The following is a 24,466-nucleotide window of genomic DNA, read 5'->3' on the forward strand; positions in this document are numbered from 1 at the left end:
CTGTTTAAACAGTTTTTGCTGCCCAACACACACACACACATACACTCACACATACACATGCTAGGGTCTAAGCTTTTATGTGTTACTTTTGCGCTTGCTATAGAGGCTTTGCCTTATGGCAGCTGCCTAAAATGCTGCTGGCTGGTGCACTTTATCAGCTCTAAGAGCTCGCCTTGAGAGCTTTGTGACTTTTAAGTTGTATTTGTTTGATGTTGAAAAATACGAACAGGCTTAATCATATAGAACGATATGCTGACGGCCTAGTAAATTAGAATTATTGAAGTAGATGCTTTTTAGTTAGTTTTATATTTTTATTACGTTTCACAATTCTAAAACACTAATAAACAAGTTACTTATTTTAAGAACTTAGTCTTTAAAACTAACAAATAAATATACAATGTATATATATATATATATATATATACATATTCAACGAGAAAATATTTACGTCACAAAGAGCTTTAGCTTTGGCTAACCAACGAAATTGTGGATAAAGGAAAATTTATTTTTAAATACAATGTAGTTCAGGCAGTTTGATGTCTGATTGTGAAAGAAGAACTAGTATAGCCGCTGCATGCAGTCAATAGCTATTTCCTAGTCAAACACTTTTGTACATTGTCATTTGTATTTATTTGTTTCCAAGACTTTTAGTTTAAATATCTAAAAATCTTCCAATCAATTTGGCCATTCTGATTAGCGCTTAAGCTGATCAAACGGGCTTAGGGCAAGAGCTCACCTGCTCGCTTTAAGGGCTTTGAGCATATTTAAGCCCTAGACTAAATAATGCTTGAATATTTCAACAACTGTCGCCAGCTGTTGAAAAATCCATTTAAAATTAACAACGCTTGAGTTGCAAGAAAATGCAAAATGTTCGACTTGTTGAGGGTTATGTGGGTGTGCGTGTGTGAGTGTGTGCATGGGTGGGCGGGGCACATAAACCAAGCTTTTAACTGGCCATCAGGCACACACACATCAGTTGGCTTGCACAGCAAACCAATTTCCATTGCGAAGGACCCAAAATGAAACGCGTTTCAATAAATTCGTAAAATAAAATGTGCCAATAAATTGAGTCGAAGCAGGGCGTTGAAAACTAAACTAAAATCAAATTGAATTAAAATTCAAAGCGCTTAATATAGCAGGAGCGAAAGAGACAGAGGGAGAGAGAGATAGAGAGAAAGAGGAGATGGAAAGCGTGTGGCTGATGGCAGCCTTCAAGTTGTCGCATTTTTCAATAAACTAAACAATTTACGAAAATTGAAGTTTATCTCAATTGTGCAGCTGTTGTTGACAACATTCTGTCCAGCAGCTAACAAAGCACACACTGCCCCCCTCTCTCTCACCCTCTCTCTCTCTCTCTCTCTTTTTCCAACTCGCACACAGAACTCAATTTGGCAATAAACTGAGCTACTGCACAAGCCCCCCAAACATATTCCCGCTATCCACAATAGTCGAGTACAGCTAGAGGGTTTGGCAAAGTAAAGGGGAGTGCCGGGTATCTGGGGATGGAATATGCCAAGAGGGAAGGCGAGGGGTCTAGAAGTTGGCACAAATGCGCTTAGTTGCTTTATTGGTCAAGCTGTTGTGCGTGGATAAAAACCCTTTTAGTGCACAATTGCTATAAATTTGCTGCGGCCATTATATAGGGGCAGAGCAATAGTGTACAGAGGGGGAGTGAGAGAGAGGGGGGAGCGGGTTTTAGTTTTCAGTAGGGGTAAGTCGTTCAACGAAATGCTTCCATTGTCATGTGTGCAACTCTCTCTCTCTCGGGGGGATAACCAAGTCGATTGACGAACGAAGCTTATTTTAATCTCATTTGACAGTTCTGGCAAAAAGGCTACGAACAGCTGTTGTTGCCAGCTTCTTCTTCTTCTTCCACTTCCTTTGCTTTGAGTGTGACAAATGAATAATACGAAAGGGTTTTTTCCATTGGCAAACTAACCGCCCCCTTAGTCGCCCGCCCATATCATATAATTTCACCATGATTAACTTTGAAATTTGCATTTGGTTTAGCTCTTGAGTTTCCTAGGACCATTTGGTTGACCCACCGCATGTGAAAATCTTTTGTCCTGCTGTTACTTATCCTCATCCTCATTCCCTTCTTCTGCTGCTTCTTCCTTTTTGGTCAATTCTCTTGGGTTAATTTTGTAATTTTCGCACATGGCCCTTTATATGGTTCAACATAAAGATTATGGTCCTTGGGCTTTTGGGGCTTATTTGGTTTTTGGTTTTTGCCTAAACTTTATGCGCTCTCTCATGTTTAATTGGAATGGATTGTGTGCTGGGTCAGTGGGTGAGTGGGTGAGTGGGTAGCAACATTTAAGTTTTCCACACACTTTTCCAAATGATGTCAAATTGGTTTAAATTAACTACCAAGCGTGTGAACGAATGAAAGAGTTTTTCGGTCTATTTCAATGGCCTTCAGCACTTTGCATAAACTTTTGCCCAGCAGCATTTGCAGCAAATGAAATTGTTGGCCTCTTTTCACATTGAATGATTATAATCAAATTGATGTTTATGAAAATGAATTGGATAATTGATTGAGCCGACAGCTCGTTTAACTATTTTATAATCTATTTAGTAAGTTGTTAACATTATGCTTGCGGCTTAAGGGCAATGGCTCTCAAGAAGTTGTCAAATTGAGCGAAACCAATTGAGAAAATGTTTTCAAGGATGTTAATACAAGAGTTAGATAAGCTATGAGATTGATGTAGGATATTTTTTATTTGTATATTTAGGTCTCTCTTCTACATAGTTCTTACATATCAATCCCTTCACAAGGCTTTTTCATGTATCCTCAAAACTTTCTTCTTCGCCAGTCAGACCCACACTCACCCACCCATGCATTGAATCGTGCAGCATCTCATAGCCCACTCGGCTACAATTTCCCAGCTGAATCGAAGGCGCTGTTGAAATAATACGCTATGCGTTGATATTTTTGCAACAATTTGCACGATTTTCTATTCGAAATGCGGCCTGGTAACCCATATGCCCCATTTCAAGCGGGAGTGGGACGCTGAATATTGGGGTTCGGCTTGTCGAAACTTTTCGCATAAAATAACACAAGATAAATTGTTAATGCGTCTGTGGGGAAGCGATTAGCGGTAAACGTATCGAGTTTATTTCGACTTTTCAGACAGCGCCGCAGAGTTGTGCTGCGGCAGCGGTCAAAGCGGCGTATGCGCAATTTAAATAATATTTGCCTTGCAAGCAGCCTAAGCAGCACTCAAATTGCAAATAAATGCAAGTCGGTTGTGAGTAAGAAAATCTTTGTGCAAGGATTATTGTACTATTTTTATTAAGAGTGAAGTAGTAGTAGGTAAGTCGGGAAATTCAGTCAGATATATAGGCATGATTGTTTATAAATGCTTATAATGAAGAGTTTGCTGAGGTTTAGCTTCCAGAATTTAATCCTTTATTTATTTAGACATTTCATAAAACAAATTAAATTTTGTATTAATAAAATAATATTTCTTTAAGCTGTGCTTTCATTGTCTTCGAATATGTTTCAAAATTATATTTAAATTTACATTAAATTAATTTTGAAAGACTTTTGCTAATCTTAAAACATTTGGTGCAACAACTTCAAGAAATATTTCGTGTTCATGCAAGAAATGTTTTGCTGTGCTTAATAATATATATATATATATACATATATATAATAATATATAAAAAATTGTCTCAGTTACCGTCAGTCAGTCAGTCAGCCAAGTCGAGCAACTCAACGGCCAGAGGCAATTTATTTGGCTTTATATAGCCAGGCATTTTTATTGCACTCCTCTCAGTCTCTCTCTTGCTTCGCTCCAAGCATTCAAGTGCCTGCAGGCACAGCTTCACTTCAGGCATTGCAATTGGCTAGGTGAAGTACACACACTCACAGACGCACACCAGCTAACATATATGTTGGTTGCTTGGAGCCTGGTTTATTCAGGTGTGCAATTGGCAAATGCTGCTGCTGGGGTAAATTGCAGCTGCAGCTCATGATAAATCGTTATTTATAATTTGTATTGTTATCGTACGATTTTCCTTAACCCATTTTCCATGCCAATGGAAATTGTTAGTAAAGTGGCAATCAATGAAAATGCCGAATGGCCAACTCAACTGATGCTGCTTGATCGGCTCAGAAGTGAGACTCCAGAATCACTTCAATAAGTCGGCTTAAATGGCTTTAACTTAACTTTCTTAAGAAATTGATATTTAATTAAACAAACATGTTGAGCTTTATAATAGTTCTTTAAGCTTTGCGATATGCTTGGCTCATGTTAATTATGAATCTGTTTCCTCTTTGCACACGAATTGTAAATAATATGGTTTAATTTTCATAGCTCCGTTTTACCATTTTAACAAATATTTCAGCCAATTATTGCGTAAAGTGTTCCTAGAAATACAATTCAGCCACAACAATTTGGTGCAAAACTCTTTAGAAATTAACCAAATTCGCATAGCCAACCAATTTATGTAAGCAATACTCAGCTGAAGCCATGCCCTTCACCACTTCGGCCAGCACTCAAATTACAGTAAATACCGAAACCGAAAAATAATCATTAGCTACGTAAATTTCAAAAAACCAAAAATGTACAAATTTAGCAAGCTGCCAAGAGGGAAGGCAAGGCGAGGCTAAGGGGCGGCCCGTAGCTTAAAATGCGGTTAGTTAACCTAATTTGAAGAGCAAACATAATATATGGATAATTACATATTTTACTCCGAGCACACTCTATGCTCTGGGGCTAAAACTTTTATAGAGTTTTCATGTGGGGGCAACATAATTTTGATAGTCAAAAATCTGTGCATGGTGATTAATGAAAAATGTTTTTGCGGCAACCAAAACCCGCAGAGCTCAGCCAACTAAAGCTTCAACTTTAAGCGAGGCTGCAGCTGGAGGTCAGCTTCGCTTAGCTGCGGCATAAATAAATGCAACTGTCAGTGGCAGTCGAAAGCAACAACAATAATAACAGGACGAGAGAATAAGCTGAATGCTAAAAGTCTGAAAGCTACTGGCCAACTGTCAGCGCCGAGTGCAAGTGACAAGTCGGCAACTCTAAAAAGAGGGTGAAAGCCGGATGCGTCTTCAAGGCAATGGAGGTCAAACTCAATTGTATGTGTGTGTGTATGTGTGCATTCGAGCGTGTATGTGTGTGTGTGTCTAGGTATGTATGAAGGTATAAGTGTGCCTACGTTTAATGATACCCTGTAAGCAGTCAAAATAGGTGAGAAGAAATAAGAAATATGGCAGCATAAGGCTTAATAAAAAGTTAAAAAATAAAAATAAAACTAAAATCAAATTAAAATAAAATGGATTAAGAATAAAGAAAAAAACATAAAAAACCGGTAAAAAAATAAATATAAAAAAAGATAATAATAGAGAAAAACAATTATAAAATAAAAATATTATATAATATTTATATATCATTAATAAAATATATATAATCCTTTATATATTCTATCATGGTATAGCCTAATCTCATTATACTCTTTAGGATACCCTGACTCTATTTATATTTTAATTTGAATAGATTCCAAGAGGCCAAACGCATATCCGAATCGGCAGCTTCTGTAAGATGAACTTTGTGTTATCTGAAGTCATTTACATTTCCTTCGTCACATAACCGACAACTGTCAATTACAGGGCATGTTTTAGTCGAGCATAGCTCAATTAGCACACTTCTTTGTGCTTAGCTCTTTAGTGGCTGTCTGGCTGGCTTTTTATGCCAGCGACTCTCGTTTTGGGCTCGTTCGTTCGCGTTGAACATATTGTGCATGCCGCTGCCACAGACTGTTGCATACTTTTGTGCACTCGACTGCGCCTGAGTGACTGCGCCTCAAGTTCCCACTGCCTCTGGCCCTGCACCAGCTCCAGCATCTCCTACACCAAGAAATTACCTAGCCAAAGTTGCGTAGCGAATCAGGCGTAAAGCAGACAAAGAAAAGTAGCTTCAAGTTGCCTGACAGATATTATTATTTATGTTGCTCTCTGGGTCGCCATTCACTCTTTCCCTCTCACTCTCGCTCATCCTCTTTTGAGCACACTTTCTGTCTCTCTCTCTCGTTCGCTCGCTCTCTGTTTCTTTGCATGGTTGAGTGCGCTTTTAAGTAGAAAAACGCGAAATGGAAACGCTCATTACTCATGCGAGTGCAGCTTGGGCAAAAGGCAAAAGTTTTTGAAGTAAACTAGAGCTGCCAGTGTTGGAAAAGTCGCCAAAGTGTGCATAAGACTGCATAATAACTTAGCAGTTATAATACCAGTTAATATATATATATATATAGTAGAGCTATTGAAATTGCAAGTTTACAGTGTTGGAAAGCGGCATATGAAACATAATTGTAAATATTTGGACAACCATAAAATTTAAATTGTGTTAGAGCTCACTTCAAAATTTCTATTTCAGCGAAATTTGCCTTAAATTTATAATATTGATTAAAATTTCGTTAGCTTTAAGAGCGCCGCTTCACATTTAAATATTACTTTTATGAGCTTTGAGGTTTGAGAGCCGACAAAAACTATACGAGTCTGCCTGTGACAGGCCTTGGGGCAAATCAAATAAATCACTTGCCCGCGTCTAATTAAACTTAAGCTGCGACCCTTAACACTTGAGCTTTTGCCATTGTTTTCTGTCCTTTCGTTCTGCTGCCCTATTGCCCTCTCTGGGCTGTTCCGTGTTGTTTGCCGCGTGCTCGCGCACACACATCAAGTGATTTGCATAAGGCGTTTGCGTGGATACACCAACGCCTACAAATGCCAAAGATCAACCGGGGAGCCATTCCAGAGTACATGTCCTACCCAACACCCGGGGCGCCGACGACATGTGAATGTGTCTATGCATATGAACGCAACTTCTGCCACCCTCCCCCCCTCCCGGCTCAAGCACACACGACTGCTGCTACTCCTCCTCATGCTTCTTCGTTTCCAAACTACGTGGCAACTGTGTCACGCGCACTTTTGCGTCATGTGTGCCAATTAAAGCCTTGCCACGCCCCCAGAAAAACCAACATGCAACCAAAACAGGGCAATAGCAAAGAAGGATTTTGAACTCGACTAGAAGCACATAGTTTATGCCCTCACTTCTTTTTCGCTTTAAAACTAGCTTATGTTTAATGCGTCTATATTAATCAAGCAACAACTGTGCACTGCTTAGATGAATTTGCATTAAATACTTTAGAGTTTACATCATTTATTAAAAAAAATATGTTTCAGATAAGTTTTAATGCTTTGTCCTTCATAAACTTTTCTAAATTTCTAAATTTTTATTCAGCTAGCATCTAGCATATGACTCACAACTTGAACTCAAGCAACTCTATTCATTTACCAGAGCAAAGGGTATTTAAATATAAGTAGCTTTGCCTGCTGCTGCTGCTGCTCCAGCTTTCTGTTGCTACTAACTGTAGTCAACTTTTGCGCCCTGCTGCCTTGTTGTGCGCATTATTAGCTGTCGTTTATTTTACACAGCAGCAGCGCTAGGCGGGGCGGGGCGTGGCAGCGGCAAGGGGGTCAGGAAATAGGGATTTAGCTAGTGTTTGAAGCAAGTCCCGCTGCTTCAAAGTTCTTGTGCTGAGCAAATTTCTCTTGTCGTCGTTTGCAACGCGGCCAGGCAACAGCAGTCTGTGCCACATCCCAAGCACCTTCTCTCAGCATATGCCTGGCCCTCGAAGTGCTCTTGCCTGCTGGCGACATTTTGGCAGCCATGAGGCTAGTTATCCTTATGCATTTAAAGTCATTAGTTGCTGCAGATCTTTAAGCAGCTGAGCTCGTTTGCCCCGCTTGAACTCAGGAAGTGCAGCAGACTTCTAAATATATAAGCAAGCTCGCCCAAAAGGGAAAAAAGGAAGCCAATGTCAGACTGAGTAAATTTCACTGGGGCAAAATGCAGCAAGGCTGTCGTCGTAAAGCGAAAATTGCTAAAGAAAAACAAACAAACAAATTGCAAATATTTTTCTAATGTCTGATGGCAGCTGGCAGGGCACGAACCACCCAGAGAAAAACTGAGACAAAGTGCGAGAGTTTGCGAGAAAAAGCGACGCTAATGAACTATGAAAATAGCATATGCCAAAGCAAAGCAGAATACAGCGCGCAAAGTAAAGTCTGTTGAGAGACACAGGCTTGAAAACTATGGACAGAAAGTTCAATATCGAAGTTAAATATTTGTAGGACTAAGAAATACGCTGAAAAACTTAAGAATTCGTAAAGAGAGCTGAGAATTTTAGTGATGCAAAGTTAAGTTGTTGCTAACCTTTATACAACTTTAAGTTGAGTTGAGGATTTTACTATTTAAGCTATTTAAATCTGTAAAGTAAGTAAACAGCACATTGGTATATACTTTCTAGCTGATCATAAATGATTCCTTTAGTCAGTGATTCAGTTCTTGATATTGGAAAATCTCAATAGATCAGATCGTTACTCAACAGATACAGAATGTAGTTTAACGCACTGAATAGAACTGATCATTCATGAGCACAAGAACAGCTCAACTTCAGGCTTAGTAAATGAGCAATTGAGGGACTCAATATAACTCAATAGTCTCAATCATGGACAGATGTGAGCTGTATGGATTGAAGCGTTCTTCAGCTGAAGAACATATGAATGCGATTCACGAACTAACGCATAAATAAAATCATTTGAATAGATTCATAAGGCAGATGAACAATAAAACTTCTCAATCAGTTCATCAGTTCAATTCAAGCAGCTCAATTTGAATAGATGATTCATAAACAACTCCTTTAAATGGATCATTTAGGAACAGATGAATAACTCGATAGAACTAGTCAATCACGAACAAATGATGTGATCTAAGGAACGATTCGTTCTTATACTTGCTCACCAGTTCAATTTGAATTGATTCATGAACAAATAATTTGAATGAGTCATTAATGAACAAATGAATCACTTAATAGAATAACAGATTGAGTAACTGGCTACTGCACCAACTGATCAACTCGTTTGTTCATAGCTCACTAATGAAATTCACGCGTTTATGTTAATGAGCTGTTTAAGGAACAATATGTTTTGTGCTGTATTCGTTTGCATGAATACTAATGTGGTTTATTTTGAAATCTATATTGTGTAATGATTCCACAGTGCAGCTAAATTAATTGTAAAAACAAAAACAAGGAGCAAAAGGAAAAGTGAGTTATTCGTGGGCTTCCGCTTGCAGTTCAACAGCAGCTGCTGCCAGTGCAGCTCGTTCGTATATGAAATGAGACAAGTGACAGCAGCTGCCACAGGGGGCAAGGAGCAAATGCTAATGCAACGAGTTACGCAGCTGTGTGTCTCTCTGTGTGTGTGTGTGTGTGGCAAGTGGCAGTGCAATCGCAATCGTTTGGCTGAGTCGCTTGGTCAAGTAACTCGATTCTGTGGCTGGCTGTCCCTTGGACTGTTTTGTAATTTATATGCGCGTGTCGATGTTGTCCCTGTCGTCCTTGTTGTCGTCGTCGCCGTCCTGGCTGCAGCTTCCTTGTAATGGAGCAACCGCAACGAACGAAATCTGACAGGAAGCATTTTTGTGACAAGCGCACAAGTTTCACGCTTCAATGTGCAGCAGAATGACAGCCCACGGGCAGGGGGCGTCCCTGGGTTGGCTGGAAGGAGCGAGAGGGATCTCAGTGTCTGTGTCAAGGGGCAAGCGTCAACAGCAAATGAAAATGGCTGAGTGACCTGTGGGACAAGTGGGAGGTGGCACACTGAACTGCTAGAAAATGAAAAGTACAATATGTTTGGGATTTGTTTTTCCTAGTTTTTACTTCTATTTTTTTTTTTTATATATTTTTTGCTGGCAGCGGGTTAGAAGTGGAAAGAGCTTGACATTGATAGACGCAATGGTCACCTGATAAAGTGAAGCTGCAACGATAGAGAGCGCGAGAGGGAGAGAAGGAAAATCTGATAAAAGAGGTCAACTAAATTGAAGCAGTTGAACTAAGTGGCTTATGATGAAATGGGAAATTTAACCTCAGGATAAACTTTGAATAATACTAAGCTAAATATGAAAAAGCAAAACTGTGCAGAGTAGCAAAAGAAGGATAACCACATGAGGTTAGTTTATGCTGATAATTCAAAAAACAGAATGAGTTCAAATATTTTTAAGGAGAATTTGAAATGTTTCTATCCTAATAAAACAGTTAATATGCTATTAGAATTAACGCTAATTTATGTGACCTTAAAGGCTTTTTATAATTTAAGGTGAAGTTTAGACTTAGGCTTTGTATGTTGCTAATTTATTGTGTAATTTAATATAAGAGTTAGCTGAAGAGTTTTTTAAAAGTTATCAAAGAAATTAAATAAAGGAAAGACACAGTTAATTGTCAATAAGAATTTAAGGCAATTTCTAGCAAATTATATTTATATAATGTCATCAGAACTATTCACTAATCTTTGTTTAAGTTGACAAGTAAGTAAAAAAATAATGTAAAGATAGGTATAGATATATAGAATCTTCAAGCAGTCACCTCCTGCTGCTGCCGCCACTACGCAGCCTGCGCTCCATTTAGTAAAGCTACAAAAGGCAGCTGCTTTGTCTGCCTGCCGAAAAAAAAGTATCAAAACGTATATAAAACATATGTTTGCCTTCATCAGACATTAAACAACTTTCTCGACACAAGCATTCCTTCGGCCCGACTACAACATAAACATATTAAGAGCACACGCGGCGCTCATTGTAAAAGTTTGCTGTTTAAAGAGAGAAAGCCGCAAATGGGCTGCTTTTTTACCTTAACTGAGGTACAACAAAACTTTTAACCATTTTAAGCTGGCGACAATTCTTTGGGTTTTTTTTTTGCCCACCCTGCTTTCCGTTCCAGTTTACAAGCAGCAGCGGCTGCTGCTGTGGCTGTTATTATTATTCAGTTACGCGCTGTTTATACAGGCGAGATATTCATACATTCATGAATGTATACGTGTATATATATATATATATGTATCTATATAATGCACGTACTCGTATCTTCTTTTGGCTCCGGCCCAACACACACGACGCTCGGCGAGAATTTGCATAAACACCAACTACAACAACAACAACAACAACATATATCTGTTGGGAAGCATCCGCAGATAGCGCAACGCGACTTGGTTTACTTTTAAATTTGTATTATATGCATTTATACTCCCCAACATATATATATAACAAAAAAAATACAAGAAAACGAAAGGAAAGGAAACCTCATATGTATTTTTTTTTTGCTCCTGCATTCTTGTACATGTTTATAAAATTGTCTAAATTCCCACAAGTTGATTTAAACTCTCTTCCTTTTTTGCTGTGTAAGCGCCACCAAAAGTTGTGCCTTCTTTCATGGTTTTTGCCCTTAGTTGTCGAAATACCCTGTAAGTTGCCGAGTTGCCAGAGTAATTGAAATTTTCGATAATTTCTGCAGTTTCTATTAAATTCTTATTCATTAAGTACGCAGACAAAGCTCTGGAAATCCTATTGCTAAGCTCATTTACAGCGTATTCAGCGGCCGTTGCTATTTGCATTTACACTTCAGCAATTTCGGCTGTTTCTATGGGGAGTCGCTGTGAGTCGTATGCGGCTCGCCTTTGGTTGGTGCCACGTCGCGTATACGTTATGCTTTTTACACAATTGTTATTATTGTTGCTCGGCGGATTTCTTTCTGAAGCTGAAATGTATTTTCTTCTTTCCTTTTTTTTTTTTTTGGTCTGGCACACGTGTAGCATATATATATATATATATATATATTCTTTTTGGTTTGGGGCATTGCAATTCCAGCAGGAAATGCTAAAAATGCACTCAGGTATTGTGTGTGTGTGTGAGGGATGTGTTGTGTGGCTTGTTTATTTATGCAACTGTGCCAAAGGATTGGGTTTTGGTTTTGGTTAAGGCAAAACACGATAAGAGCATGTTTTATGTAATGCTCCCATATCGTCGCTTCGAATATCTGAAATTGAAAGCGAAGTGATGAGAGAGCACAGCAACAATCGACAAATTGTCAGAGACAATCGAGTTGAGAGCAGCAGACTGCCAGCGACAACAGAGCACAAAATCAGGTAAGTGAGTGGAAATTTGGAAATTGGAAGTACAAATATAGAAATATATTTGAAAATATATATATTTTAGAAGACAAGCAAGTTAAGTTTGTATTCATTTTATGCAGCTTTTACTTTGTCTTGTTTGTAGTCTTTGAAATAAATAAGTGTTGAGAGAAAGAGAGTTATGAGTGAGATACTGAGATAGTTAGGAGACAATATTAAATATCAATGGGAAATTGAGATTGCAAGATATTTGTACTTCTGATTTCTGATATGTTAGATGACAAGCGAATTTCTACGCTGAACTAATATAAAATTACTTAAAAGAAAGTTTAATCAGAACATTTGCTTAAAGTCAAATGTAAATATATGACTAAAAAACTCGTAATATAAATATAGGAAATATTTTTCGTATTGTTCGCATTTGTTAATGTTTTGCATTTTTTCTCAATCAATAAGTTCTATAGGAACCTTTTCTCATAGTCTAATATAAAACTATGACAGAGGCAGCGCGCTGCAAAATGTCTTTCGTATTGCGCACATTCGTTACCTTATTGTATTTCTCCCACCAGTCAAACAGTTCGCATGGAATATATAATCCACTTATATCTAATTTATTTATCTACTTAACATCCATTGTTTAGTGCTTCACACACACTTTTACTATCTTTGCCACACTCGCAAAATTAACATTCACTTGTACAGAGACACACACACACCCCACCCACACTCACACTCGCATTCTTTGCTTTAACCAGCCAAACACTTGGCTCAAGTGTTTGCTCACTTTGCGGGCCGCAACCTCTTAACCTGCCCGCAGCACCTCCAGTCCCCGCTGCTGCCTTATCATTTGGCCTTTCCTTTGCATTTTGCCCTATGCTTAGTTAACATTTTAGCCTGCGCCTCTTTTTCGTGTTTTCCTCAGTTTTTTTATGCCCTTTCTCGTTTTTTTTTTTGGTTTTTTTGTTTTGGTGTCGAGCTAAGTCTGCTCTGGCATATGTTTCCCACGCCCTTTTTCACTGTGTTGCGCTTGTTTTCTTTTCTCCTTCCTTTTTTTTTGCGCACTTCCCCCATCACTCTTCACCCTTTGTTTGTGGCATCTTTCACTCACTCGCTTTATTTGCGCTCATGCATCATAAGGGTTTAATGGATTTGTTGCTGGCCTCTAGAGCTGCTCTCGCCTCTGCTCTAGTGTGCTATCATCTCTTAGCTAACGCCGCGCCCACAATTCACACGCCCACATTTTGTTTTTCCCACACAGACACACACACACACACTCAATGATTATCATATTACGCACAGCCTTGGCTCCTGCTTCTGGTGTTTATGACTTTATTTTGGCTACCTAGTCGAGCAGTTAATACATTTTTATAGACTTGCCAAACTACTGCCACGCCCGCTCTGTCTCTCGCTGACACACACACACACACACCCACAGAGAGAGAGGAGCACTTTACAGGTCTGTCATTCTATTAGCTTTTCGCGTGCTTTGTCATTGCCGTTAATAGACTTACTTTTCCTCTTACACTTTTATGGAATGTTTCGTTACTTTTTTGCGCCTTGGTCTTAGAGCTTTCAGTTTTGTTGTAGCTGGCGCCATTAAGCCGTCGACACTTTGTGCTCTTGCTGTTGTTGTAATTGCTCAGCTGCGCGTGAGGCTCAGGTGCGAGTGTTGGCTATAAAAACCGAAAAAGGTAACCAACGTAATACATAAATCAAACTGCGACGACGACTATTCAAAAAGTCTTTAAAAGAAACTGTGCTGAGGTAAAGTGATAAGAATTGAGGCGTATTTGGGCATTATTTAAGATAATATTGAAAGAAGTCAAGACTAAAAAATATGTGAGTTAAGTCTGATTGCATTCAAGCTGCTTCTCACTTATCCACACCAAATGTGATTCACAATAAATGCCTAAAAAAACTTTAATAAAAATTTGTATAGACAAACCAGACTGTGCAATGGCTGCAAAATGATTTTCAAAATGTTGATTTTCCACTCCATTTTCTGCGCAATTTTGCTTGTGTCAAAAATTGCAGCTTTTCATTTGCGTTTGGTGCTGCAGCAGCAGAGATTTTCTGGGCTCGAGGCAAAGCTTTGGCTGGGTTGAACAACAGTCGAGTGCAAGCAAAATCTAGCCATGCCGTAACATTGTTAGGAGATCTAGTGCAAAGTATATGGTATAGTTTGTAGCTGTCTTTAGCACACATCAAAAGCATTATTAACAGGACTACAAGCACAGAAACAACACACACATACACACACAGAGACTCAGGCAAACGGGGCATAGGATAACAGAAAAGATGCCTGCGAGCAGGCTCAGTAAATCCAAAACATGTGTCCTTACTCGATGGCTTGGCTTGTGCATGTATGTGTGCGTGTGTTTATGTGTATTTATGAGCCATGGCACACACACACACAGACACACACTCGCACACATACATTGGCAGCCACATCAACTGCTTTTGGCGTGCATTAAGTGGCCTTAGCCTGCCGCACAAGGACATGCTTTTTGTGGTCTTTCAAATATTTGGGTTTGCTCTGCTCCACTCTCCACTCTCTCTCTATATAGTATATAGCATCTAGTATATATATATATATATATATATATATATATATATATGCAGCTCATATTCTATTTTACATTTAAGGTGTCTGCATGGCGCATAAAATTTATATTAGTCTGGCTGCCTGGCACAACAAATAAAATAATATTAAAAGCAAGTCTTAAAATGAGAAAAATTCTTAAATTTAGTTGCGCGTTTTTTTTTTCCTTTCTATGTGAGTGGCTAAGCAGCTTATGAATGCGCAGAGAAAATGTTCTAGACTACGCAGCAGCCCTCAGTTAATTGAGAATATTAGCTGAGCAAAAGCCGCTTTAACATAAATGAAATTCACTCAAGAATAAGCTATGAGATATTATTTAATTTTTGCTTATAAATATGGGAAAATCGGAAAATATTTGGGTACAAGCAGAATAACATAAATAGCATATGTTACATTTCAAATTAATATTATATATTATTTTAGTACGTTAACCATTTAATGTGATAAAAAGTTTATAAAATATATTTTATAATAAATAAGATAATAATTAATATACTTATTAATTAATATAATAAATAAATAATACGGATATAATATATATTAGATTACATTTCTAATTAATATTAAATATTTTTTTAATCTACTAACATTTTTATGTGATAAAAATATATTTAAAAATTTTTTTTTGTTTGATTATTAGAAATTACAATTAAATTTTTAGATCAAGAAAATTGTAGGGAAGGCTTGTGGAAAATGGATATATATGTTAGATATTGCTTAAAATTTAATTTATTATTTTTATTAATAATTAATTAATATTATTTATAATGTTTATAAATTTGGAGAAATTTGAAAATGCGATGCGTTAAAGAGATATCAAACGATTAACACCTGAGATCAAAATTAATTAATATATTATCAATATTATGTTAAATTTTGCAGTCGTAACTGATATTTGAAATAAAATGTATTCGAAATATGATTTCCTCTTGAAGATATATTTATAGCTTTCTCTATTATATAGTAAAAGAAGTTTGAGCATTGATTAAGGCAACTAGTGGAGCACAAAGGCGCAACCATTGCAACTTTTCTAATTTTTCAAAAGAAATTGAAATTGGGTTAACGAAGTAACGTCTCGCATGGGCCAGCCAGAAAGAAAATGCTTGGTATTGAGAACAGACGGCTTGTAATGTGGGTTAAATGCAACACAAACACCCACATGCACAGAGGTGGGCATACGCATATTTGCACAGGTAAAAAGTAGGCAACGATTTATGCGAACCAATTCAAATTGAATTCCTCACAATTAGCGCAAGGTCTGAGAAGTGCCGCGTGCAATTTTTCTTTGCTCAGACAGCACTTTGAGAACTCAATAACCAAGTCAACTAGTTGCTGCGCCAGTCAGTTGCAACTTGGGCTGGTTAGCTGTGCTCGTTAGTTGTGCTTCGGCACTTTTGGCCTGATCCGCCGCCTGCTGCTTGTCAAGTGTCGCCTGACACATACTCAACGCTCGCTTTGTCGGCGACTTTTCAAAGTTTGCAACGTCGCCAAGTTTTGTGGCAGTTGGCAGGTGGGAGGGAAGTTGTTGTAGCTGTTCAGGGTGCATTCAAATTAAATAGCATTTTGATGAATATTGATTGATTGCTAGCTGGCTGGTGCCGCCTTGTGGCAAATTAAAACCAATTGGCGCTATGGCAAATCGAAAAACTTTTGCCCCCAAAAACTTTGGCCTTGTAATTGAGATAGTCGAATCGCAGTTGCAATTCCATTTTCCTATACATATACATACATAATGCAAGAGAAATTTCCAAAATATTTCTTAATCAACAGTTGTTTGTTTGTAGCGTGGCAGAAACTTTGATTGGGCAAAGGGAATTTCCGATGCGGCTATGAAATGAACTTTGATTGGGACAGATTTCATGCGATTCTTGGATTATTTTCAAAAACTGATGCTTAAAATAAATTAGGAAGATACTATCAAAATAGACTGTTTATTTCAGAAACTTTCCAAGCATCTTTTCTGCTATACAATTATACAAAGAAAACAAGAGAGACAAAGTTATATTTTCTTATATAGCGACCCGCTGTAATCTATAGAATAATTCAGTATTAAGTAGCAAGCAAGTTCGCCCGAGGACATTACGCAATGGATTGTGCTGCTTGGTGGCAGGGTGTGTGTTGCACTGCGAGTTGCTGCAACCGGAAATGAGTAAACAAGCGTCAAATAGTGAAAACACAACAACGACAACGTCGAGGACGACGACGACGAATGCAACTACAACAGGGCGCCAGCCAGGACAGCGACAGTGTCCTTACGAAAAATATAAATAAATGAAACATTAAACAAAACTACGACGACAACGACGACAATGGACAAAGGCCCTTGTGAACTGCTGCACAAGTGGAGTTTCGTGGAGTGTGGCGCGTGCATAAGGACTTGAATGCGGACGCTAGTGCAAAGATGGCGAAAAATGAGCGAAGACAACAACCGGATATCCGGCAACTTTATAAGCAGCCAGCAGGCAGCGGGCAGTGCCACAAAGGACAATCAGACACCAGCGAGCAACGAACAGCGACCGCCGCCGTCGACAACGTAGTTTATTTTAACTTTTGATTTCCGCCTTTTTTGGTATGCTGAGTACTTGCTGCAGCCAGCACACCGCTGACCAGGCAACCTGGTCAGCTGCAAGCGACTCCTCGAGCATCACGTTCAAGACGCCAACAGCCGAGAGTTCGCATTAAAAATGAATTAAACTTGCGTTACTTCTCGAGCTACCATCTGGCAGTTCCCGCGCTCACTCTCTCTACCAACCTGCAAGAAGGCGCGTTGTAAGCGAGCAGCCCGCAATTCAATTTATACCGATGCAAAGGCAATGTCTCCGCGTGCCAGGAAAATATATTGGAGCGTGCAAGTCTTTAATGATTGTATAGTTATGTATGTATGATCAGAGTAGGCTAGGATCTCAGCTACGATAGATTTTGTTTGATATGCCCAGGCCGAACTTTAAGTTTCACTCAGTACACTTTTTGGACACACACAAACAACATCATAAAATCCAAAATAAACAATAAAAACTACAAAAATACAAATCGTCATACACGTGTTGCAAACCCAGAAAACTACTTTACTTTACGTTAAGCACAAAGTGTTATTTTTTTATAAGTTTTTAGTAAAACAATTGGAAAATCAAAAAAAAAAAAATAAAAAAAAGAAAAGAATAAAAAAGAAAATAAGAAAAAGAAAATAAGAAAAAAAGAATGAAGAACGAAAAATGCTTCCATTCCATATGACAACAAGCAATAAACAAAAATACAAAAAAATAAAGTAAATAAAAATGAAATGAATCTCCAATTTCGGATTGGCGTATGTTGATATATTGATATCGGCATTGATAAATACCTGGCTTGACCTACACATAACTGGATATTACTCGGACTGTAAGTGTAAGAGCAAACCCGAGACGGACCTCTAGCAATATATCTAATCTATTTTCCTGTTGCAGTGACAATAGATACTTATACATATCTACATAGAAAGACTTGGATTTTGATTAGGATGACTGCGAGTTGGTTGCTTATCTTCAGTGATCCACGATCCTTAATCTTACATTAAACAGTGATCCATGCGGAGCTATTTCTTGGCTACAAAACGAACGCCTGGGAGTCTTCTCTCCTATCTTCTATAATCCTGGGCTTCAAGGATATGGTACACTGTCATCTGATTCACTTGTTCACGCTCAGTGGCTTCTTTCGAAAATTTAACTGGAATAGTTTTTAACTATCTGGTGCAAATTAGTTGTTTATCTGTTCGGATGGTGGAGTTGTTGTAAATTCTGGTATCAATTATATAATGATCTTTGGCTAAATGAAATGGAATATTGTTTTATTTTCAATTGTTGATTGGAGGGGTTCTGTGCGGGTCTTCCTAAGATAATAAAATTTCTAACAAGGATTGCGCAAAATTCATGTCGACTTGGAGCCTTTTTGTTAAGGGAATAAGTTAATACTGGGTTTTGTACAATAAAAATAAATTCAGATGTATTTAGATATTACTTTAGATATTAATATTTAGGTATTTATTTATTACTTTAGATATTAATATTTAGGTATTTATATATTTATATTTTAGGTATATTTTAGGTATATTTATGTAGATACACATCGATACAAAAATATACGAATAGATACATATAAATACCTACAGATACAAATAGATACATATAGATATCTCAGATTATCAACGATGCAATCGATAATCAGGCTAATTGTAAAAATATATTTCGGAATTTAAATGAATTAATATTCAACATATGTATCAGTTTACCCAAGACTTCTCAGAAATATACATAATCGTATTAACAGAGCCCGGTTTCATTCACAAATCACTTCTCAATTCAACATACAAAATGTTGCCAACGGCATATGTGCACCTAATTTCATTTAATTCGGTTGACACTAGCCAAACACCTGACATACACGAGGAATGCACGAGTCAAAGTGACAGCAATACTATACCTTGTCTGTTTCCGATGCAAGCAGCTCAACTACAGTAAGTAATCTAACATTGAATTATACTTAATTCTAATTTCCTTTTTTTTTTTGTATGCAGCACTCAACTGCTATTACTCGATTACAAACAGTTCAAGGCCGCGCGCACTATACAAAGTAATTTTCGTGGTTTTAACGTTCGTATTAAATTGCGAAGGGAGCAGGAAGCCGCTGCAATTATTCAGAATTCGTGGCATCGATATATAGGCAGACGTTACTTGATCCTTCTGGCTCAGGAACGGGCGCAACAGTCCATACAGATTCTGTACTACAACGCATCTCTAAAGATACAGTCCTTCTTTCGGGGCTGGTGGTCGCGCAAGCATGTCAACAATTTGCTCTTCCTCAAGAACATGCAGCTGCAATGCGTGGAGGAACTGCTGCATTCGTATGCCAAAAATCTGCACACAATGATGAGAACCGGCGAATTGCCAGGATTTATGGATTTTAATAAGGATAAGTAAGTAGTATTTTATCTCTCTTTTTCTACAGAAAGTTATCGATATTAGTGTATAGCTGCTCAGTCCTGTTCGCAGTGTACCAATTATTTGATATGGATCATCTGTTTCCCTCTTTTTCTCAGAGACAATTTCAAAGTAAAGGACATCCTAACGACTCTAGCCTATCGATTTTATAATCGATATGTGGGCAATAAGTATATGACTTCTAGATCAGAGACGAAGGCACGTCGTCGCGAATTCATGCATGCCGTGCTCAGAACTTGGGTGCCATATTCGGGCGTCAACCACAATGCCGCATGCCAAAAATGGACAGATAATTTTGATATTGTGCCCAAAGTCTATGAGCTCCGTGAATACGATGTGGCCCAGATGTTTATAAAACAGACAGGATTGAAAATTTTACAAAAGGAAGTGGTACGGGCCAATGAAAAAGGCAAGTGTCAATATTATTAATGCTTTTTTATATTTAATTATTTTTATTGCTGATTCAGAGGTGCTGGAGAGAAAGATGAAAAACAACATGAAAATACAAGCATTCTGCAAAGACGTCGCGAATAGCATGAGATTTTGGCGCGCTTGTCGGATATGTGAGGGAAAAGTCAAGAATAACTTATTTAACGAAAACTTTAAAAATTATCTCGCCGATGTCAAATTCGAACTGGAGGCAATACATTTTGTGGCCAATTGCAATTGCACCAGGGATAATAAGCAAAATGAGCTCTTAAAATGCCCATCGCACACGTCGTTACCTTGAATTCAATAGCCAAAGCACGAACAATTTTTGAACATTTCAGATTGTTTAATTATTTAAAGAAAATAAAAAATACGTTTAATAGCGGAAGGCGATAGGAGCATTTTGAGCCATAAGATGAGACAAAAATAGTTATCTTAGCGTTGCCTAAACGGAACTAAAAGAAATTCATGGTGCAATGTGGCCAATATACAGAGATATATTTTTTATTAATATATACGTTTTGACAAATAAAAAGAGCCAGTATGTGAATACCACTTTAAAAATATTTTTTTATTGGCCACTATATCGAATGGGTGACCGGAGGAAATCAACAATGCTGCTCTAGCTTTGAAGCCCTACGAGATGTAATTTAACAGCTGCCTTTCGATAGATGCATCCACATATACAGGCACAGCGAAATCGACTGCTCATCGTCCCGGTCAAGAATATATATTTCATAAATTCATAAAAGTTAAGAGACCTAAAATATATATTTTCGTTTACAATTTGTGGAAAGAAGTGATCATTTTTATTGATGAAAATCGATAAATTGATATCGTCTTTAAACTGCTGGAGTACCGAAAGAGACGAAAATGAATAAGCGGATTCATTATAAATATAAATATAAACCATTTAACCTAGATATCAGTTTACCCAAGACTTCTCAGAAATATACATAACAATATCAATAGAGGCAGACACTATTCACACCTTCTACACCGTAACAAACAGTACTCAATACATTATTAAAAATGTTTCCAACGACACTTTTAGGTCTATATTCTTATTGTTCGGTCGAAAGTACCCATGTAAATAAGGGATGTCTAAGTCAAAATGAGAGCAGGTCTGGACCTTCTCTGTTTCCGATGCAGGCGAATGTAATGCGGTAAATAATCTAACATTAACGCATCTTCATTAATTCTGATTCTCATACTAATATTCAGCACTCAATTGCTATTACTCGATTACAAACAGTTCAAGGCCGCGCGCACCATACAAAGTAATTTCCGTGGTTTTATCGCTCGTGTCAAAATGCGAAGGCAACGGAAAGCCGCTCGTATTATTCAACATGCATGGAGTCGATATATAGGCAGGCGTCATTTGATCCTTGTGGCACAGGATCGCACTCAAGAGTCCCTTCAAATTTTGTACTACAACGCATCTCTAAAGATACAGTCCTTCTTTCGGGGCTGGTGGTCGCGCAAGCATGTCAACAATTTGCTCTTCCTCAAGAACATGCAGCTGCAATGCGTGGAGGAACTGCTGCATTCGTATGCCTTAAAGCTGCGCAGAATGATGAGAACCGGCGAATTGCCAGGATATATTGATTTTAATAAGCAAAAGTAAGGAGTAGTATATCATCTCGTCGCTCGCTCGCTACAGTATGCTATCGATATTAGTGTATATTTAATTGATCTTATTCTCTTTTTAGAGAATACACCAAAGTAAAGGACATACTTACAGCTTTGACTTATCGATTTTATAATCGATATGTGTGCAATAAGTATATGACTGTTAGAACACAGGAGAATGAACGTCAACGCGAATTCATGGATGCCGTGCTTAGAACTTGGGTGCCATATTCTGGCTTCAACCACAATGCCGCTTGCCAAAGATGGACAGATAATTTTGATATTGTGCCCAAAGTCTATGCGCTCCGTGAATACGATGTGGCCCAGTTCTTTATGTCACAGACACGAACACAGTTAAACACATCACAGAAAAAATCGATGCAGGCCAAAAGACAAGGCAAGCATAATAATATACATAATATATGTAATATAATATAATAATAATAATATAATAGAATAATATAATAATAGAATAATATAATAATATAATAATATAATAATAGAATAATATAATAATATAATAATATAATAATATAATAATGTAGTAATAAAATAGTATAATAATATTTCATTATTTTTGTTTAGAAATGAAGGTTTTACAAGAACGCCAATTCTGCAGAGACGTCGCGAATAGTATGAGATTTTGGAGCGTTTGTAACGCGTGTAAGGGGAAACTCGTCGATAGCGTAATGACCAAACAGTTTAAGGAGTACTTAGCCGATATCAAATCCGATCTGGAGGCAATGGATTATATGCCCAACTGCAATTGCACCTGTGAATATTTGCACCAAGATACATTGAATAGTCAATCGGCATTGCTTTTCCAAACCAAACAGGCAGCTTCCTCGCTAGAGCCAAGGGACAAATATATAGATATGTGGCAAGAAGTACAGAAACTACGCTTGATAGAGAAATAAAGGACGATTTCCCGTACTTCATTGGAAAGCCATGAAATATTGGCGTATTTATCGTTCGAGGTATGGGGGCACAAAACCTCAGCGTTGGCTAATTGTACCTAAAGGCAGTTCATTGTGCAATACAGTTGGCCACAATTACATTCGTAATTAGCGGGAAAATTGTATATAATTTTATATCTATATACGCATTGACTAATAAAACGTGGCAGCAGGTGAACTCTATTTCAATGTGTTTTTATTTAAATCAGAACTTGGCAGACTCCAAACTTGGCCATTGACATCAATATTACGCGGCTCTATCTGTAGAGAAGTCGGCTACAAAATAGTGAATATTGGTATATAATGAGTAAATTCATGTGTTCAAGCTGGCTCTAATCGAAGGAGCTTATTTAGGGGTTACCTAGAGCCCCGTTCTATCTGCGTTTTTTTCTTTAATTTTTCATAGCTTGAGGAGGAAGCTTAATGGTTAAATAATATATATCTCTTCGGTCTGTAGAGAAAATCAACACGAACCTAGCTGGCAAATAGAATGTTCCTTGGTTTATAATCTCACAATCATAATCTATCTACAGAAAAAGTTAACATTATCCAATGTGAATTTATGGACTCTCGCTGATATTTTCGAATATATATATATATATGACTGTATCTATATGTATATATATTTATATATATATATATCTTTTGAGTTCCAATAATGATATTCTTTCTATAAAGCGATTGTTGATAGAGTATTTTCCCGAGCTGGGTACAGATTTTATCTTTTCTATCTGCCATGAGAGAATATTTTATGGCTCGGTCAGTCAGGCAGTCAAGTGTAGTAAGGCACACATTGTATGCAACAAACACGATTTCCAAACAGAAAAACTGTGTAATCAAAGTAGTCTCAGATTTGGTTTACAATCCGTTTCAGTTGATATGTCCAGGCGTAGCTTCAGTTTTCAGTCAGTACACTTTTTGGACACGGTCACACAACAGCTAAAACTAAATCATAAATATATTTAACTAAAAAGAAAAGAATTGATACGTGTTGCAACCCGGAATATACTTTTCTTCACTTTACATTAAGCGCAAAGTGTAAATTTTTATAGTTTTACAAAAAAAGTAAAAGTTAAAAAAACAAAAACATTTTTAAAGCTATACTAAATGAACAACAGCAGACCCTATATGAAACAAGCACATTACAAAAACAAAATACTTACACTTGGCATGGATATACCTCGATTGATCTACACACAACTGGATATTACTCGGACTGTAAGTGCGATGGAAGTTGTCGATCTGCTAGCTAATTGTATTTCCTCTTCCAGTTACACAATATATATATATATATATATCTACATACATAGATCTGGATTTTGATTGGAATGCTGAAATTTGCATTCGAGTTAACACCTCACGAGACACTTTGAGAAGCGAATAGTCTATAATTGAGATGATTTTATAAAATTGTATTGTGACAGGCATTGGATAAACTTATTTGGATAGTTTACTATATTTGTTAAATTTAATGTAAAATCAAAACTATTTGTAATTTGTATGATTCTGGTGGTAAAAAAAAATCTTTTTAAACAATTTTCAATGCTTTTATATTAAATCTATATGCGCATAGTTTTTGCTGTGCTTCGCATCAGCTGTGAAGCTTAAGCCTTGTAAGCCTGTGGGCGTAATGGGCTCGCATTGGTCTGTTCGAGAAAATACTTAAGTGACAAGAGCTCATACCAGGGCTCAGGGATCGGTTGAGGATAAGATGCAGGCGGTATGAGCCCCATTTTTCTGAAGAACCTTTCGTGTAGAGTAATCGCAGCTGAAGCCTCTCGGGCAGATATGACAGTTCCTCAGTCCCTTATGGGAACTGCCGATAGAAGCTTGATACCTATGCCCCTCCTCTCGGTGCAAGCCTCTGTATCACTGCAGACATCTGCTTTCTTTCGCTCGCTCGGCC

General features: G+C 37.6%; 3 protein-coding genes across 4 annotated transcripts in view; 2 read left to right on the top strand and 1 right to left on the bottom strand.

Annotated features, from left to right (window-relative positions):
* Positions 1 to 24,466, bottom strand: part of LOC111596199 — an 83,366-nt gene that overhangs the window by 53,761 nt on the left and 5,139 nt on the right. The window lies entirely within an intron of this gene.
* Positions 18,866 to 20,393, top strand: LOC111593666. The gene is made up of 4 exons (XM_023306556.2): positions 18,866 to 19,059; positions 19,120 to 19,518; positions 19,642 to 19,952; positions 20,011 to 20,393. The coding sequence occupies exons 1-4, from the start codon at positions 18,917 to 18,919 to the stop codon at positions 20,271 to 20,273; spliced, it is 1,116 nt and encodes a 371-aa protein (XP_023162324.2). The 5' UTR covers positions 18,866 to 18,916; the 3' UTR covers positions 20,274 to 20,393.
* LOC115483292 lies at positions 20,935 to 22,743 on the top strand. Of its 2 annotated transcripts, none has more exons than XM_030224639.1 (4): positions 20,935 to 21,138; positions 21,197 to 21,595; positions 21,685 to 22,001; positions 22,190 to 22,743. In XM_030224639.1, exons 1-4 carry the CDS (start codon positions 21,005 to 21,007, stop codon positions 22,519 to 22,521), a joined length of 1,182 nt encoding a protein of 393 aa, XP_030080499.1. In that variant the 5' UTR covers positions 20,935 to 21,004; the 3' UTR covers positions 22,522 to 22,743. The 2 variants fall into 2 exon arrangements, with proteins under 2 accessions (XP_030080499.1, XP_030080500.1); XM_030224640.1 differs by having other exon boundaries at positions 21,228 to 21,595.

The sequence above is a fragment of the Drosophila hydei genome, unplaced genomic scaffold (genome assembly GCF_003285905.1).
Source record: "Drosophila hydei strain 15085-1641.00,03,60 unplaced genomic scaffold, DhydRS2 tig00008116-arrow-pilon, whole genome shotgun sequence".
Taxonomy (NCBI): domain Eukaryota; kingdom Metazoa; phylum Arthropoda; class Insecta; order Diptera; family Drosophilidae; genus Drosophila; species Drosophila hydei.

Coding starts and splice junctions, on each gene's coding strand:
- LOC115483292 (XM_030224639.1), top strand. CDS start 21,005: ATGTTTCCAACGACACTTTTAGGTCTATATTCTTATTGTTCGGTCGAA. Junction 21,596..21,684: donor ATTGATTTTAATAAGCAAAA/GTAAGGAGTAGT, acceptor TTCTCTTTTTAG/AGAATACACCAAAGTAAAGG. Junction 22,002..22,189: donor GATGCAGGCCAAAAGACAAG/GCAAGCATAATA, acceptor ATTTTTGTTTAG/AAATGAAGGTTTTACAAGAA.
- LOC111593666 (XM_023306556.2), top strand. CDS start 18,917: ATGTTGCCAACGGCATATGTGCACCTAATTTCATTTAATTCGGTTGAC. Junction 19,060..19,119: donor ATGCAAGCAGCTCAACTACA/GTAAGTAATCTA, acceptor TTTTGTATGCAG/CACTCAACTGCTATTACTCG. Junction 19,519..19,641: donor ATGGATTTTAATAAGGATAA/GTAAGTAGTATT, acceptor TCTTTTTCTCAG/AGACAATTTCAAAGTAAAGG.